Raw genomic sequence first — 18,275 nt, forward strand, 5'->3', positions numbered from 1 at the left:
GCCCAAGTCGGTTCCGAGCAGTTGGGTATCTCTGTAGGCATTTGAGTAGATTATGCCGAATACCTCCCAGGATCTGAACTTAAAAACTTAGCGATACGCCTGCCAAGTCTCGAGGTTCCGCCTCGGGTTTCAGGCGAAGTGGCCATCTACTAGTAATACTTAGTAACAATAAACACTAGTTAGTTAACTAACCCGACACCAAGTGGTTAACTATCGCAAACTCCTACTACTAGTAGTATTCAACCTGAGAAGCTTCAAGTTCTGTAATAGATCTCCCTCCTCGCCATTGGCCTGAAAATGATACCCACGGACTCATCCGTACTCATAACATGTTCACAAACTTTGAATTCCGTTCAATTAATATCAGACTTTTGCGACTATTAAATTTTTCGAACATTTCTATACTTTAGCTCACTTCCAGCCTCTCAGTTTCCGCCAGCAGCCTGGGGCAAGTAGGGAGCCAAAAAGTTCATAAGATAATCCCTCTTTCCAATGGGCACACCCTCCTTCCGCAGAATCGCATAGGCGGTTGTCAAGTGGAAGTACAGATTAGGGAGAGTGAAAGCAGTCGCGTACGCGGTGTTCGAGAGATCAATGTTCATTGGCCCAAGGGGTGTGGCCTGGACATGGTCGGCACGCTGGTTGACAATTTCCTTATCGGCGGCGTCGAGGACCTTCTGAACGATCTCAATTCGCTCGTACATCTCGGCAAACGAGGACAAGTTGTCTTCAAAGGTGGTAGGCTCACGGCCGGTAAACCGTGCGACCATTTTTTCGGTCAGTTGTGCGGCGATGTGGACCTGGTAGGTCAAGGGGTTCATGTCTTCAGCCAGACGAGCTGTAGGGAATGATGCGGCGTTGGCGTGCTTCTCGCCTTCGCGGAGAATGTTGGCCATGGATTTGAAGGCATTCTGGGCCGTGGGGATGGTTGCGTCGTAAAGAGAAAAGGAAGACATGGTTGTGGTTGGTTTGATGTTGAGTGCGAGGAAGATTGATGAGTTTAGGTTGTAAGTTCAATTTATTCTTATAATGGGGTTTTTTATTTGTACCACCTCGTGGTGGGCATGCTCTTTAAATACACGTGGTCGCAATGGACAACTTCATCTTTGGTTGATCCGAGCCCCGACGGTGAAGAAGTGGGTCAAGTCAAAGCTGGAATCTCTGACAAACAGACCCGCAATTACATTCCAATCCTTGAATTTGCTGGGAATACCCCGCCAAAGGAACCACTTCGAAACGGAGGGATGTTTCTTCGTTTATTAATCCAAACTGATATGCCAGGTGATACATCCCCTTAAGATGAAGAGTTGGTTCGGGCTTCGATTGATGAATTGACCCGAAGCCCGATAATCCCCCTAGATTTTTGCGTCCTTAGCTCGTATTCCGGGGACTATGCGGTGCGACCGTGACAAAGTCGGTGAACTGCTTGCTTACCAATTCAAATGGCATATCAGGGTTGTTTGGCTGCACCCACTCCGTGGCTGCACTGCCCATATTTAGATAGAGTTTGAGGTGATGATAAATCAACAAAAACCTAGATCATTATTAAGGTCCTCAAGACTTGCATGCGGCTCCTGCAGCTCGTTTGTTACCCACGGGATACCATGGTGGGATACCATGGAGCTCAATTTGATGGGGAAGGGATGATTTCAGGGGCTCAAGGTCGAACCGTCAATTCGAGCGATACGTGGAATCTACGAAATCCAGTGCTCGAAAATCACATTTCACCCATGTCAATTTGTTGTTCAGTTTTTCAAGAGCCTCATGTCTAGGCGCATTTTAACACGCTAGCCGTATCCATGTACCCTCCTGCAGATTGTCTTGTAGCCCTACCAAAAAGCACCACGACTATTTGGCTTTCCGACCTGATTTCGTGGTTCGTTTTTCGGAAGATATTGAGAATTAAGAAAAGGAATTTCTATTTAAATTAGAAAGAATGTTAATGATAAAGGTCCGAGTCTATGAAGGAGAGAATGCATGGAAGCCAACAAAATCTTGAGACCCAATCGACCTGTTTTCCCGATTCTATAGCATGATGGCTAACTATAGATCAACAGCGAACTTTTCGCGGATCGCCTCTCCATATTTATACTAGTATAGGGCAATGGCTACCGGGATGGCGACCACAACTGGGCACAAAACCCTCAACATAAGTGTTCCCCGAGCCGAGACCGAGTGGTGCATATATCGCGGACCTTACGACCGGAAGTAATGGGCCCACAAGTGACCGGGAAACAGTCAATACTGTGATCGCAAGCGCAGCATATTGTACGTAGCTGTCGATAAGATAAGTCTGAATGGGTAGAAATACACCCATTATGCCAAATCCTAGAGGCGCGAAGACCAATGATAGGCGCAATCCAATGGAGGTGCTTGTCGGCTGTCCACCCATAAAAGATCAGTCCAACAGGCAGAAGGCAGGTGTAGATAAAAATTGCAAGTAGCCTCATCTCAGGCTCGGAGACACTGCCATTCTCGCGGGTCATCTTTATCTCCATCCGATTGACCCCCCAAAAAAATCCGATACCAATGCCAATGTATGCTAACCCCAAAGGTCCCTCCGAGAACTCGTATTAATTACAAAAATCTCGAAACAGGGATGAATAGGAGATAAAGAGCTCCACAAATCGTAGAAAGATAGAGGCAGAGGATGAGGACAATAGGCGACTTTACGAGCAATTTGAAAGGGCGAATGAAGACTTTCCGAATAACAGCCCCCCGAGTCATCAGTTTTTCAGTGAGTCGTAGCAGCTTCTCGGCTGGGCCGGCTAAGCTCTGTCCGAAGAAGTCTTGTCTTCTAGTGGATCGAAACCTCATGTTTTCGAAGATGTCGTCGGTCGATAGCAACAGAGACCACACCGGAGATTATGAGAAGAATCCAGAATATCCACCGCCATGAAAACATTCTCGCTGATAAAACCTCCGTAGATTGGCCCAGTCACTGGACCGCAGTGGCCCAACGCTCCAGAGAGCCGTCGCAGCTCCTCTTTTTTTCGACTGTGTATAAACCAACAGTAATCCCAGCCCCTCAAGGTAAGACAACCAGAGCCGCCGATACCAGACCAGCCGGAAATGATGTTTGGTGCCAGCGCGCGTATCCGATCTGCCAAGAAACGAAAAACCAGTGTGCGACGCCGAAGACAATGCGACGACCGTATATCTCACTGAGCGGTGAAAGAAACAGCGGGCCTACCTATTATGAGTGTTGGATTATTAGTTAACGGAAAACAATTTGGGATCTGATGTCGGGACTCTGCCAGTCTGTAATATCGGGAGAATGATATTGACTGAGAAATTCCGCAAAACTTAGCGAATGATATAAATAACATAGATACTACATCATTGAGGGGCTGATCTGTATTTATCTAGATTGACCGGTAAAATGGCATAGCTTATACCAAGCGATCATCTAGCCTTTTCGGGATTATTGATGTTGAGGCAGATATGCCTCAGGCATACAGGTCGTCCTTCCGTTCTGATTTAGATAGCCTCGCTCTCTTCTTCTTCTTTCACCACACCAATATCACCACTTTCATCCTTCCCCCATTCATCACCCCCTAGCAGTTGATTAACTTTCACTTATATGCTCTCAGGTCTTCAACATCTATTACACATACATAGGTACACATTTCCAGTGTATCCCATGTCTGTTTGGAGTCGAATCATTTGGCAGTGTGCCGTAGGGCCACCCTGTACGACAGTGAGAAACTCTATCACTCCTCAAATCTGCAATTCCTCGACGATCATTGGCCATGTGACAAGCCCACAGGCGATGCGAGCCGAACAGGATCTTGAAGATGCATCCACAAGTGGAGGGGCTGAATGTCCTAGCGTCAAGGCACTCACATTACACACCGCTGGTTGGTTAGGCGCATCAAACTAGCTTTCTCTAAGCTCCACAAGTTCGTGATGAAGACGTGCCAAGTGGAGAGTTTGCGGCGATAGTTGCTCAGGTGGCTCCTGTCTACGTTACCAACACGGCCCCCCTGCCGAGAAGTGGTGCTCATTCAGCTGGGAAATGCTGCAGCCCTGAAAATACTCCAATTTTCAGGGCTCCCCCCCCCTCGACGAAAGAATCTTCGCTTCATATTCTTCACCCTCGTCTGCTGCGCTTACTGTTCCCAGAATCAGCAAGCCTCTTAATATACTATACTTCCTCATGACACCTACAGACACTGAGATCATCCCAGGCGGGGACTGTGTCCTTCGCCACAGAAAGGATGCGCAACGCGCCCCCACTCGCAAGCGCATCATTATTTGCTGCGACGGCACCTGGCAATCTGCTGTGTCTGGCAAGAAGAACGTCCCGTCGAATGTTACCCGTCTATGTCGGTCGCTAAACCACACTGGCACTGATGAGCATGGGAATCAGTGGCAGCAGGTTGTCTGGTATGACTCTGGAGTCGGAACCAGCCCTGGTTTTGTGGAAGATGTTGTTGAAGGTGCATTCGGAGAGGGTGTTGAGCAAAACGTCATCGAGGCTTACAACTTCTGTGTTTTAAACTATCATCCCGGCGACGAGATTATGTGCTTTGGTTTCTCGCGCGGCGCGTATACGGCTCGCACGATCGCAGGATTGATCTCGGATGTTGGTGTCTGTCATAAATCTGAGCTGAATAGCTTTCCAGATCTATGGCGCCAATACAAAAAGGTCAAGAAGGGAAAGCGCTTCTATCGAAGTGATCTATGGTTTGATTGGATGTTCGGAAAAGCCGATGAAAATCAAGGTGCTGGCACTGAGGGCAACCGAGAGTTCCGCTATGAACATGCCCCGCAGGGTGACTGGGCACAGGAAGGATCGAGGGAGGTTAAAGTCGTTGGTGTATTTGACACAGTCGGCTCCCTCGGCATGCCGCAGGTACTTGGGTTCAAGCTACCATCTACGGGCAAGGATGGCTGGCATAATGTTGGACTGTCACCAAGTAAGTGCATTCCATTGGCGTATTGCTCCTTTATGTCACACCGAAACCCTCTATTTTACAATAGCCGCGAAATCAGAACAGGAAACTAACACCTTTCAAGATATTAGACACGCCTTCCACGCCTTGGCCCTAGACGAACACCGCCAATCCTTTACTCCTTCGGTCTGGTACCTACCGAACAAAACCTGTACACGAGAGGATGTGGAGGCCAGAAAGAAGGAAGAGGCTGAAGCCGAAAAGCGATACTCGGAGGTCCTACAAGAGGCAATCAATCTCAAGGAAGGTGGTCAGGCAACTGACGCTCAAGTGAACGCTGCCGCAAAAACTGTCAATCAAGTCGCCAAAGCGTGGAACAAAGTAACTCGACGACGAATGAAATCCGAGGAAAGATTTAAAGTTCAGTCCGAGCTGAAACAAGTGTGGTTCCCGGGCTACCACGTTAACATCGGCGGAGGAGACATGGGCACCTTGGACAATGTCGGTGACATGGAGGAAATGTCTAATATTACCTACTCATGGATGTTGGATCAGATCAAGAATCATCTCTCCATTGATGAGCGCTACATTATGCAGGCTATGAAAGCACGCGAGGAATACCTTCAAACGCTGAACAAGAAATACGAGCACTGGGAAGCCTCTGTCAACACTTTGAAGAGGGATTCATTCAAGCAATGGGTGTCCAATGCTATTGGAACCATCATGCACCCCACGAAAATGCTGGATCCTCCAGAGTACAAGGGTATCCGTCGCTATGGTTGGGGAGAAGGCCTTCTGATCAACAGCTATAGTCTTTTCTATCATCTGAATGGGAAAAAATGGCGTACCCCGGGGCAGTACGGTACAAGGAATGACACTGGCAAATACGCTGGTGAAACCTTCGAGCATATCCATCCTGTCGTGAACTACAGGGTGGAGCGAATGAAGATACTCCACAAGCAAGACAGCAAGCAGCACTTATTGTACAAGCCTCTTGCTCCTAGCGAGGACTACAAACGCTGGAAGGAGCTAGATGATCAAGGCAACGTCATTTACAAGTACAAGTTTGGGAACTCGTCGAAGGCCGTGCCGGAGTGGAGGCTTGGAGTACAGGACTCTTACGAGCGCCTTGCCATTGCGGGATTGCCCGCTTACTCCTATGTGGATGCTTTGGATGACGAGCTGAACCGTGGATTCCGAACTGAGCGTTTTGACTTCGATTCTTACAGCAAAACGGAATATGGTCTCAAGCCTTCCATTGTCAAGAAGCTTCGTGACTCGGATACTCAGGCCTCACACGATGAAAATGAGGGCTGGGGTGAGCAATCTCAATCGACCGTCTTTGACTCTATTATCCAACCCGAGGACCTAAAGGCAGCCGATTCGTCAAATCCTCTTGCAGACAAAACCGCTTTCTTGGAAGGTCAAAAGCAAGACGACCCACAGCGATTGTGTTTGAGCACGGTACATTGATGTTGTGAATGGCCCTTTTTTTCAATTTCTGTAATAACAAACTATCCTAGCGAGCTTATCTATACAACCATAATCTGAATATCTCTGCAATGACGATCGGCCATTTTATTGCATCAAAGCTTGCTGCTGTGATGCTAATTAGTATAGGCATGGAATTTTGAAACTCCTGGTCCGATCTGGAACTTCAAGTTGGTCCCACGGATACTAGCATACCCTAGTGGAGTGCGACCTAGAGTTTATATGGAGAGGGAGGCATAATAATTCCAAGGTCAGTATGGGGAAAGACGTAATATTCGCAGCGGGTAGGTTTGCAGGACGTATACGAAGCTTGCTCATATGATACTAAATGATCCTTTTTTCCAAGGTTTGTACGTGTCAAGCGAGCTACTTCTGAATAGAATTCGAATAGCGGGAGTACTAGCACAAGCCCTAGCAGTTACAACCCCAGCTCATCTGTTATGAGCGGGCAATCGAGTACATACATCTACTGTAACAGTTTTATCTCAAGAACGGCATAAGCGGCTGCTGGCCTCAGGCAGAAGCGCACTCGGAGTAGGCAAAGTCAAAGCTGGAATATCTGACAAACCCCCTTATCTCCTTCTCATCAAGATTCTTTAAAACACAAGCTATTAGGGATCATGAATCAGTTAGTCCAACGCAAAAGTAATTAAATTCTAGCAATTATGACATTCGTGTGGAGCCGCTCGCTCCTGTCACATGAGTCGCGGCGCGTATAGACGCGTCAAAAGGGTGTCCTCACAACAGCGTCACTAATCAAACATGCCACACACTAGCCAAATATGCCACAATTTCTAGACCTACCAACTGAACTCATTCACATCATATCGGAGTTTCTAGATGACGAGTACACGATAAATTCCCTCCTCCAAACAAACAGGAGACTCTTCACTCTCCTAAACCCCGCCCTCTACCTGTACCATGCTCAATCTCCACTACCGACAGCTCTCGAATGGGCAGCCAGGCATGGCTTCGAAAGAACAGTGCGCTATGCGCTAGATGCTGGCATTTCGCCAAATCAGGCCTACGATCAAGATTGGTTGCCCTTGGCCTTGGCTTGTATTCACGGACATGAAGGCGTGGTGCGCATTTTGCTTAAACATGGAGTCGACCTCAATGCGGATGTGGAATGGGGCAATTTTGATGTTTACGATGATCGGTTCGAGAGTGAGGATTATGGGTATCCGGCCGCGTTGGCTGCTCGGAGGGGCCATGAGTCTATCGTGAAGCTGCTGATCGAGTTTGATAGCCCGATCGATGATGAGACGGAGCGCGACGATACGCCTCTTGGGATGGCGGCTGGAGCTGGGCATCTGTCTATGGTGAAGTTCTTGGTAGCAGAGGGCTGTGAGATTGACATGCCAGCGGTTCCGCCTCTCTGTCTCGCGGCTAAATCGGGACAACTTGAGATCGTCAGGTACCTGCTAGAGGAAGGTGCCGACCCAGATGCTGTTATTGTAGACACGGATGATTCGGCTCTTTATCTTGCAGCTAAGAATGGGCACTGTGAGGTGATGAAACTGCTTCTGGAACATGAAGCTCACGTGCACTTTCCGGATGAAGAACTCAAGGCGAGGCCGTTATACGCCGCTGCGGATCGTGGTCATATGGCTGCAGTTGAGATTCTCACGGATTCTATGGATTTATCGGGACTTGTCGCCTCCGGGGATGCTGGTGATGATGAGCACGTAATGCTCCTCTTCCTTTGCGCAGCCTGTGGGTGGGAACCCATGTTGCGGCAGCTACTTGAACAAGGATGTTCGCCTGATGCTCCCAATCCAAGTGCTTACTTCTTCACGTCCATTATTCCCAAGGGATTGTCACCCTATGACCGTCATCTTCAGGTCATAAGAAAACCCTCGGCATTGGCATTCGCTGCTTATAATGGCCATCTGGGAACCACTCGGATTTTGCTTGAATACAATGCTAGCCTGTGCGAAGCGGAGGATGAATTCACAGAAAATCCGCTCACGTTGGCCGTTTCTCAATCTCATTTGCCTATTGTGCATGCTCTTTTAGAACACGGGGCAAATCCGAACTTTCGAGAGCATAGAGGAGAATTTATCTTGCGCCAAGCTGTGCCATCATCCGAGATATTTGAGCTCCTGCTTGATCAAGGAGCAAGCATTGATCGGAAGAGGACATGGAATGAATCGCTGCTTGAAAAGATTTTGAAAGATGGGGCCATTGGTATTACGAAGATCCTCCAGGAACGGGGGATCTTCGATTCGCTCTTGCACGATGAGCGAGGCGATGCTCTTGTATGTGCCGCCCGTGGGGGTCTTCGCATGGTGGAATGTCTTCTGGAGCATGGTTACAAGGTCACGCCGAATAGTGAGGAAGCCCAACTTGCACTGGTGGAAGCCATCAAAGGGGCTAATACCGAGGTTATAAATCTGCTCTACGCAAGAGGTTTGGTATTTGACATATCTGTTGTATACAGAAAAAACCTTCTGGGATGTATAAAATGTCCAAGCCCGGATATTGAGAAGGTCATTTCTACCTTGGACACATTACTCGCTCATGGGGTCGATATCACCGCAGCTGACGGTCCTCTTTTCAACGTTCTCGATAGGAATGATAAATGCAAAATCAATGACATCGATCATAAATGCGACGGTGATGAGGTCGAGCAATACGTCTCGTTACTGTTGGACCGCGGTGCAGATCCACTACAATCACGAAGACGCAGCGAGTCAACCCCATTATCCGCGGCTGCGATTCGGAATAAGTCCATTGTCCACTTGATGTTGAAAGCATTAGATAGGCGGAGTATATGTCTAGAGCAATTCGGACGGCAAATTTTCTATGCGCAAGCCCAGGCCATTCGAGCAGACAATGCAGGTGCGGTGCTGCTTCTGGGCCGGGCCTACTTGAAAAAAATATGAAGACCTGCCACGGCATCCTGCATAACCGGGTTGATATGTACATGTGAGGTCCCCTGGGCATCGGAAATTGCCATTGCGGAATCCCAAGCCCCTGAATGGGACTATTTGGATCTGGTGCAGCTTCTGCGCCGGGCCTGCCATGGGAAGAAGCATGAAAGGCAACCAAAGTATTCTGGGAGTGTATTCGGGTTGGTTTTTAATAGACCACCTGGGTGACCTGGGCCAACTAAAAGATTATCAAGTGATGACGGAGATGCAAACTCTGGATGAATGATGGATGAGAGAAAGAACGCTATCTAGAGCAGACAGAAGGCAAGGCATGGCAAGGCGGGTTGCCTGAGGAATGCGCACGCCAACGCCAATAGTTCCAGGTTTCACCAATTATAGATACCATATCAAAATGAGTCTATGCTGAGACTTAAATGCCTCAGACATCAAAGATCATGCTCCTCTCCAAGTCATCTCTAGTCATTTGGATGCATCCACCACTTTCGTGATTCTGACCTTCTGTCAGTCTGTAATTCAAACCTGCTCTCTCCACCTCAGGCAGCCACATAGTATGCATGTACAATTTCACATCTAGCAGGATAAGAACTCCGGGAGCTACCTTCTCCCGATGAATACCCCTTACCATGGATCCCTATAATGGAGGAAGCTGGACCTATCTGCATGTCCGAGATGATGATGTGGCTGACCTCTTTCCCGGGCCGGTCAGTGGGGCAAAGACAAGACAAGCGGGCTGTGCGTCGGAAATTCACCGGCCGCCAAAAGAGGCCGAAATGGGCGGGCGAGACTGAGCCTTGCGAAATGGGCTGAGTCGAGTGGCTGAACCGGGAGCCTGTGGTTTACACTCTACATGAAACGGGAAATTGAATGGAATGGGCAAAGAGAAAAGAAAATGTCTATGTTCGTAAAGCTATTCGTGAAATTCTTCCAGCCGGGGAGGGCCAGAACCTGAACCTAATCGGTCGGTTTGCGCAGTATCAATAGCTGCGATATACCAACATTAAACTGGTCATGATGCAAAAATAGTAAATGGGACCTAGCACCAACCAGGTCACGCATACACAAAAAGAGATATGAGATCAAAAAAGGAAAAGAAGAAGATAGAAGTATAGGAGAGAAAAAAAGGAAAAAGAAAAGGAAAGGGAGAATCATTCTGGAATGAACATGGGGGAATCATTTTTTTGTTTCAAATCTTCTCTCGACCATTGACCTCACCGCCTGACTAACTTACTCCAGGATAGCGGAGGAAGCAGTGGCAGTGGGGTTGGGAGGGTTCCACTCGAACTTGAAGTCGTCGCCAAGCTCCTTCTTGATGGCAGCCTTGACGGCGTCGAGGACGTGGTCGAAGACACCGAAGTTGGCAGGGTTGTTAATGTCGTTCTTGCCGCCCTGGAAGACACCGGTGCGGACGAGACAGGTGTTCCATCCGTACAGGTTACCACCGATGATGTCGGACTGGGGGTTGTCTCCGATCATGTAGATGTTCTCGGGCAGGGTCTTCTGGCCGTGAATCTCCTCCATCCAGGACTTGATGACTTCGTCGGCGACGATGTAGGTAGCACGCTCGGGCTTACCGTAGACGATACGTTCGAGGTCACGGCCGGTCAGAGCCTTGTACTGAGCCTCCAGGGCAACGCGGAAGGCACCCAGGTGCAGACGAGGGGGACCCTTGTGCTCGGTGGGGCAAAGCAGATCACCCTGTGAGAAGTAGATGGGGATGTGGCCGGCAACGGCATCGCGGGCGGCGGGATCCTTGGCGCGGGTGAGGAGGCGGCCGTTGGCGGAAAGGAGCAGATCCAGAATGATCTGGTACTCAGTGCTCTGATCGTGGGACTCGGCGAAACACATGATGGCGTCGAACTTGAAATTGGCGAAGTCACGGACCTTAGCCTCCTTCTTCTCCTCCTCGGTGAACTTGCGGCAAGGGGAGATAGTGGGGTCCCAGGCGAGGATATCCTTGGGGATAACGACGTTCTTGAAACCGTAGTTCTCGGCAACGCCACGGATGTTGTTGCTCTCGCCACCGCAGACTAGGACGTTGTCGTAGTACTCCGCAAGAGCCTGCATGGGAGTGTGAGACTGGATGAACTGGTCGGTGGAAATGGGGAAGCCCAGGACCTCAGACAGCTGCTGGCAGCGGGCTTCCTCGGTCTTACCACCACCGTTGGTGAGGAGGATATAGGGGAATTGGATGCCGAGCTCGTTGTCGCCGTTCAGAATCTTCAGGACAGTCTTGGCCTCTTCGATCGCGATGTTGCCGTGTGCCAGCACACCGTCAATGTCGAAAGCGAAGCACATGTTCTTGACCTTCTCGACCTTCTCCTTGTGGGTGTCCTGCACCTGAGAGGCGATGATATCGCGGGCCGCCGAGCCAGGAGCGTGAGCAATGGACAAACGCGACCTGCGCGGGGAACGGGGATGGGCAGAGAGACACCAAAGGAGTTGCGAGAACCCCGGCGGTCCCGCATGGAGGGAGACAGGCTCAGGCGCTGCATATGAGTATCACTGATGGAGCTGCGAGTGGCAGGGATCTCAATGGTGTGGTTGTGGTTGTCGACGGGGATGGTGACACCGGGCTGGCCCTCGCGAGAAGCACCGTCGCTGGGGGCAGGGGGAGGACCACTGGGGCTGGTATTGTCGCCGCCGAGGTCAGCATCGGAGAAGCGAGGCATGTTGATGGAGGGGGAGGTGGTGGTTGGTTGGATGTATAGGATTGCGATGAAAGAATTGATACTACGGATACGATTGTCCGGATTAGCACGGACAAAGGATCACAAGACAATCAATCAAGAAGGATAAGAATGAAAGAAACAAGAGGCAATGGAGGGGCAAGGAAGATGATTTTATTTAATAAAAAAAAAAAACTTTAGAAGGTGGCAGATTGGGTTCCCTCAAGCAGCAGTCCCGATTATGGAGCCCGGTGGATGCAGGACCCATAATGGTGCCCATTCTGTGGTGTATATACCCAACCAGGACGGCGGCATTCGGGATTGCTAGGCCAGAAGGCGCAAAAGAGGATGGAGACGGTTCAGACCTACGTGCCAGGTGCGTCATTGACTAGCAGAAGGGGAGAAGTGGTCCGTAAAGTGGAGTGAGAGAGCAATGGTGAGTGGCTCGGATTATTGGTAGTTCCTGGACGTTTGCATACATTCCCCCTACACAGGACTTTACAATATTGTATACCTAGGTATCGATATCTACTCTATAGCTATACTATGTTGTGCAGTGCAGTGCTGTGCTATGACCAGTGAACATGTGAGCATCTAGATTATCACATATCACACCCTCGGATTACTTTCCCGCAAGCTGGATCCCGCATTAGCGCCCAGTCAATCTCTTTTTGCAAGTAACCAAGTAACAACCAACCAGCCCTGATGTGGCCCAATCGGGTTAGATCACCCCCCCGCTGGTTGCTAGCGGGAAAGAATGATGTCATGACCCCCCCCGATTGAGCCGCCCTTGACCGCCTCCTTTCTGCCCCTCTGCTTTCTGCCCGCATCACCACCCTGGCGCAGTACTTTCCGACTGCATCTCTCCCTATCGGCATCAATGATTGGATTGTCATCCTCTAAACAACACTCATCTGCGCTGTCAACATTCTCACTCACCCATCGCATTACCCCATCGGGATTCCCGAAACCTGAAGGTGGATCATGGCCCACTGGTCTATGCAACCCGCGACAAGTTGACGGTAACGCACAGGATGGAACGGAAGCATGTGGGTGGATCTCGGGTGAGGAAGCGTGGGATGACGTCGGGTGGAGGAGAGATTGTGAATAATTAGTACGAGTATAGACCACATACTCGTAGTCCAACCGCCAATATATCGCGCATCTACTAGACGGAGAACACGGTACGTACTATTTTCCAATGCCCAGACGGAGTAAAACAAAATTCTGTATGCCGTGCCCGTTGCCCGTTCGCCGTTCGGCCCGCGGCCGAGCACGGCGATGAGTGTTCCCTGGCCCGTGATTGGTCGGCTCTTGCCCGTATTCATTACCCCTGTGGAAGTTTTCTTTGTTTTCGTATAAATTATGGTTAGAGTATGATTATGATTATTTGCCATCAGCCACGTTCTCCTATTCAATCAACCTCAAAAATAGATCTAACAAATTTCAAAACTCTATCCCGTTCGAACTACTGCACCTCGCCCTCATTCCATTGCCTCTAACGCGGGATTGAAAAACGTTTACTCGGGAAATGTCGGGTCCCAGTCGCGGCGAGATCTTCCCCCAGTGGCTGGTGCGGCCCACACGGTGATCTCATTTTGTCCCTCACTCATTGTTTCGGCTTGAATGTTGCCCGCTGTGCTTGTATACAGCGTCTAGTGACCTCTCCGGGGTACTCAAAATACACTATACCCCCAGGTCATATTGATCGAGAGTACTCCGTACCATCTGTATCTTCAGATTCGATCTAGATCTGGTTTCGCATCTATCTCTCGTCAAAATAATCCCTGCAACGATCGACCGAGTAAACTTTATTCCTCACGCCCGGTGAAACTTTTAGTCTGCACTTTCTGTCCAAGTCCCGTCTGGCCTGCCTCGGTGGACTCAGACACTCCATTCTCTTCCAAGAGCCCTACAGTACATCCCACACCCCGGAGTACTGCAATCCGTGCTAGTCCCGGCCTGGTGTGGAGATCGCGCATTATCTAAGTCCATATCTGCGATTCACTTCTCGTGCTCGGCGGTTCTAGTCCAATGACAGAACCCGGTTTCCCGTCGGTGCTGTGCCCGTTCGCTGGCGCGCTGAAGATCGGAAATCACTCTGCACGGAGTGCCGACAATTTGCCTTACATTGCCTACTCGTAGTAGCTTTGCCCCTGACAAGGGTCAAAGCCAAGGGACATCCCATCCAGGGCTCTCGGCTTCTCGCACGTACTCGTAGGTGACACGCAAGGCGACCAATCATATCCCCGCAGGCCCTGGTGAATTGACATGGATTGAAAAGGCTTACCCGTACCAAGTTTGGACTATTGGATTGGCATTGGTTGGCAGCCTTCCTGGCTAGTAAGTAATACTTGTATGACGGAGTACTACCCCTCCGACTACCCCTCCGATCGGGAAACCGACTCGGAGTTGGAAGATCCATCGCGACCGCCTCCGAGTCTAGGGGTTGGTTTCGGCTTTGGTGAGATACTTAGGAACTGTTTCCGACGAGTCATTCTGTTGTAGCGCTTGTGTTCAGTGACATTTTCATGAATCGTGTCATATCTGCTGTATGTTGACGTCGTTGGGTGTGGCTGATCCCCCCCCCCCCCGCACTCTCGCTGGTGGACACGTGCACAGGCCAGTGTGGATGTCAATGTCAACAATTTGAACTTCATGTAGTATTATTGATTCCAAAGTAGAGTACTATTTATTCGGATAGAGATGCCCGCCATGCAGTCAAACAGTATATTTTTTGAGATTCGGAGTCAAGGTTTGGAAACCTTGGAAGGTGGTGGTGCTATATATGTTGATGCACTAGAGTTATGATCGCCCTGAATCACGAGTCAACCTTGGAACCCGGGGCCATGGAGTCGATCTCTGAGTACCTAGGTATCCCACCTGATACTGGCAGTGCTTCAATTTCAGATCTTGAACTTGAATACCAGTACTAGTACTAGTACTAGTAGTTTAATGTCTAGTATTAATCTCTCGGATTACCATATCACGTGACCCATATTCCCCAAGATCAATTGACAATGACCATCCCTATTCGGATATGTGGAGAGCATGGAATAGATAGCTCCATAATATAGAGGATCCTGGTCTTATCTGATCTAGCCGGACGACCTCACTATTATTCCCAATGGCAATTCGAAATTAACTGGATCTGTCTTTGTTTGTCCCACCAGTATGACTCCGCACACGTGACATCCGCGGGGTGCGGGCAACTTTCTTTGGCGCACACCTGAATGTGTCACCGTCAGCTTCAAAGTTCAGTCACTGTCACTTTGCGTTCTTGTGCTTCCTGTCTAGTCATCACAGCTGAGGTTGTGTTTCAAAATGGCCCCCCTCATTACTTTGGCCACATGTGCGCTGAACCAATGGGCCCTCGATTTTGAAGGGAACCTTCAGCGCATCAAGAAAAGTATCATCAAGGCCAAAGAGGCCGGCGCGACTTTGCGTGTCGGTCCGGAGCTGGAAATTCCTGGATACGGTACGTCTCTCATGCTTACTCCTTGGATGTTTGGCTCTAATTGATCTCGTTAGGCTGTCTGGATCACTTCCTAGAGAATGAGATCTACGATAACTCATGGGACTCGCTGTACTCTATCTTGACCGATCCTGAACTGCACGATATCGTTATCGATGTTGGGTACGTCCCATACTTCCGAGCCCAACCCATTCTCCACAATCAAACATCCATCTAATCCCTCCTCCTAGTCTTCCCATCCTCCACCGAAACTGCAGATACAATGCCCGCGCTATCGTTTTGAACGGCAAAATCCTGTGCCTGCGTCCTAAGCTCTATCTCGCCAACGATGGAAACTTCCGCGAAATGCGCTTTTTCACTCCGTGGAATCGCCCCAGACACGTGGAGGATTACTACCTTCCCCCGCATATCCAGAAGCACCAGGGCTCCCGCCATGTTCCCATCGGAGATGTTGTCTTGTCCACCTTCGACACGACCCTGGCCGCGGAGACTTGTGAGGAGCTTTTCACACCCAACAGTCCTCATATAACAATGTGCGCCACTACCTCTTACTATACTGTCGCCATGCTAACCCACCTACAGGGGCCTCAATGGTGTGGAAATCTTCACCAACAGCAGCGGAAGTCATCACACCCTCCGAAAGTTGGATGAGCGTGTCGCTCTGATCTCAGAAGCAACCCGGAAGAATGGAGGTGTCTACTTGTACTCCAATCAGATTGGTTGTGACGGTGACCGACTGTATGATTACCCCTGGCGACATGGGAAGCATTAACTAATAAGAGCACAGGTACTATGACGGCAGCGCGATGATCTTCGTCAACGGAGACATTGTCGGACAGTCCAGCCAATTCGGCCTGAACGAAGTCGAAGTAGTCGTTGCTACCGTTGATCTGGAAGCCGTGCGATCTTATCGATTCGCGCCCTCGCGCGGCATGCAAGCCATCGCAGCGCCGGAATACAAGCGCATCGAGGTGGACTTCTCTTTGTCTCACGAGAATCTCGACCTGGACGAGATGCACTCTGCTACAGCCCGCAGGCCCCCGCATTACCACATCCCCGAAGAGGAAATCGCTTACGGACCTGCTTGCTGGCTTTGGGATTACCTTCGCCGATCCAAGGCCGCTGGTTTCTTCATTCCTCTCTCTGGTGGCATTGACAGCTGTGCCACCGCCACACTTGTCTACTCCATGTGTCGCCAAGTCATCAAAGCGATGAAAGAAGGCAACGAGGTGGTCATTGCGGATGTTAAGCGTATCGCTGCTTACTCCGACAAGCTGCCCGAGACTGCCGAGGAGCTTTGTAACCAGGTGCTATGCACTTCCTTCTTGGGTATGAAGGACCAGAGCAGTAAGGAAACGAGGGAGCGTGCTCGAGCGCTGGCTGATCGCATCGGTGCCTACCACACGGATACTAATATCGACGATGTATATCACTCGACGAAAAATATTCTTACCAGTGCTACTGGGTTTGAACCGAAGTTCAAGGGTCCGTCTCCATCTCTCCAGCACCGAGAAACTTGCTCATCATTAATGTATGAATAGTCCATGGCGGTTCGACTACGCAAAATCTTGCTTTGCAGAATATTCAGGCTCGATCTCGGATGGTCATTTCTTATTACCTTGCTCAGGAATTGTGTGAGGTTCGTGGCCGACCAGGTGGCGGTTCGCTCTTGGTCCTTGGAAGCTCTAACGTCGATGAATGTCTACGTGGATGTGAGTATGCGTCCTAAAATTTGTATACATTGAACTAACTCTCCGTGCAGACCTCACTAAATATGACTGCTCCTCTGCGGATATCAACCCGATCGGATCTATCAGTAAGGTCGACCTGAAGCGTTTCATCGCCTGGGCATCTCAAGATTTCGACATGCCCATCCTCAAAGACTTCATCGAGGCGACCCCAACAGCCGAGCTGGAACCCATCACCGCCGAACACGTAAGACCATTCTTTCTCGCCGGTCGCAGCAAAGGCTAATTCACAATATAGACACAATCCGACGAGGTTGACATGCAAATGACCTACAAAGAACTATCCCGCTTCGGCACCCTGCGAAAGGTAAACCACCTCGGACCTTTCGGAATGTTCCTCGTGCTCCTGGAAGAATGGGGCGGCGAAGGAGAGGACAGACTTAGCCCGCGCGAAGTTGCCGATAAAGTGAAGAAATTCTTCCACTTCTACCAGATCAACCGTCACAAGCAGACCGTCGCCACACCGTCGTACCATGCAGAAAGCTACAGTCCCGACGATCATAGATTTGATCTCCGACCTTTCTTGTATCCTTCTGCTTTCCAGAGTTGGTCTTTTGGAAAGATTGATCGTCGGGTTGAGGCGCTGGAGCAGAGGATTCAGAAGAAGAAGGACGAGGCTAAGGCTTCGAGGTAGAAAGAGCGTAGCTAGAAAGTTTTGCTGTGGAAAGTATCTTGCAACTCCTATTTTGAGTACATGGAATCATCTAGATCGTTTATCAATAGAGATTACCTGAGCGATGGTGTTTTCCTTTCTTCAATCGAGGCTCCCAGTAGCGTCCTTGAAATTATTACAATCTGAGGTCGAAATTGTGCCAAATGGCGATCGATGTATTATTATTTCTATTTCTGAAAACGATGACACGACATCCTATGCGACGCAGATATAAAGCAGCCTCCATCGCATTCCATCCCTATTAACCCCATTAAAACCTCAATAGTATCCAAAGAAAAGCTTGTTGTTCGTAAATCGTATTCATGTCACGGAAGCCGGTGACCTTTAGTTCCGAAGAATGTAGTGTGGAGCTTGTCTAGCTAGAAAGAAAGTATATTGATTAGAAAAAAGTCTTGTAGAAAAGAGACCTCACTTGAATCATGTGCTC

The 18,275-nt window shown here is 49.5% G+C and overlaps 5 protein-coding genes across 5 annotated transcripts; 3 read left to right on the forward strand and 2 right to left on the reverse strand.

Annotated features, from left to right (window-relative positions):
• Positions 1-425: 425 nt before the first annotated feature.
• On the reverse strand, positions 426-956 carry N7481_003661 (DUF1993 domain-containing protein; the record flags this gene model as incomplete). Its single annotated transcript, XM_057262880.1, has 1 exon — positions 426-956. The coding sequence occupies one exon, from the start codon at positions 954-956 to the stop codon at positions 426-428; it is 531 nt and encodes a 176-aa protein (XP_057124541.1).
• Positions 957-4,159: 3,203 nt separating this feature from the next.
• On the forward strand, positions 4,160-6,371 carry N7481_003662 (T6SS phospholipase effector Tle1-like catalytic domain-containing protein; the record flags this gene model as incomplete). The annotated part of the gene is made up of 2 exons (XM_057262881.1): positions 4,160-4,922; positions 5,023-6,371. The coding sequence occupies 2 exons, from the start codon at positions 4,160-4,162 to the stop codon at positions 6,369-6,371; spliced, it is 2,112 nt and encodes a 703-aa protein (XP_057124542.1).
• Positions 6,372-7,171: 800 nt separating this feature from the next.
• N7481_003663 (uncharacterized protein) lies at positions 7,172-9,277 on the forward strand (the record flags this gene model as incomplete). The annotated part of the gene is made up of 1 exon (XM_057262882.1): positions 7,172-9,277. One exon carries the CDS (start codon positions 7,172-7,174, stop codon positions 9,275-9,277), a length of 2,106 nt encoding a protein of 701 aa, XP_057124543.1.
• Positions 9,278-10,510: 1,233 nt separating this feature from the next.
• N7481_003664 (uncharacterized protein) lies at positions 10,511-11,955 on the reverse strand (the record flags this gene model as incomplete). Its single annotated transcript, XM_057262883.1, has 2 exons — positions 10,511-11,623; positions 11,680-11,955. 2 exons carry the CDS (start codon positions 11,953-11,955, stop codon positions 10,511-10,513), a joined length of 1,389 nt encoding a protein of 462 aa, XP_057124544.1.
• A 3,321-nt stretch (positions 11,956-15,276) lies between these two features.
• Positions 15,277-17,809, forward strand: N7481_003665 (glutamine-dependent NAD(+) synthetase; the record flags this gene model as incomplete). The annotated part of the gene is made up of 8 exons (XM_057262884.1): positions 15,277-15,430; positions 15,484-15,589; positions 15,658-15,960; positions 16,010-16,165; positions 16,215-16,912; positions 16,969-17,139; positions 17,190-17,362; positions 17,414-17,809. The coding sequence occupies 8 exons, from the start codon at positions 15,277-15,279 to the stop codon at positions 17,807-17,809; spliced, it is 2,157 nt and encodes a 718-aa protein (XP_057124545.1).
• Between the last annotated feature and the right edge of the window lie 466 nt (positions 17,810-18,275).

Source organism: Penicillium waksmanii (assembly GCF_028829765.1).
Source record: "Penicillium waksmanii strain IBT 27052 chromosome Unknown utg000004l:1.0-5674109.0:1.0-5678898.0, whole genome shotgun sequence".
In the NCBI taxonomy this organism is placed as follows: domain Eukaryota; kingdom Fungi; phylum Ascomycota; class Eurotiomycetes; order Eurotiales; family Aspergillaceae; genus Penicillium; species Penicillium waksmanii.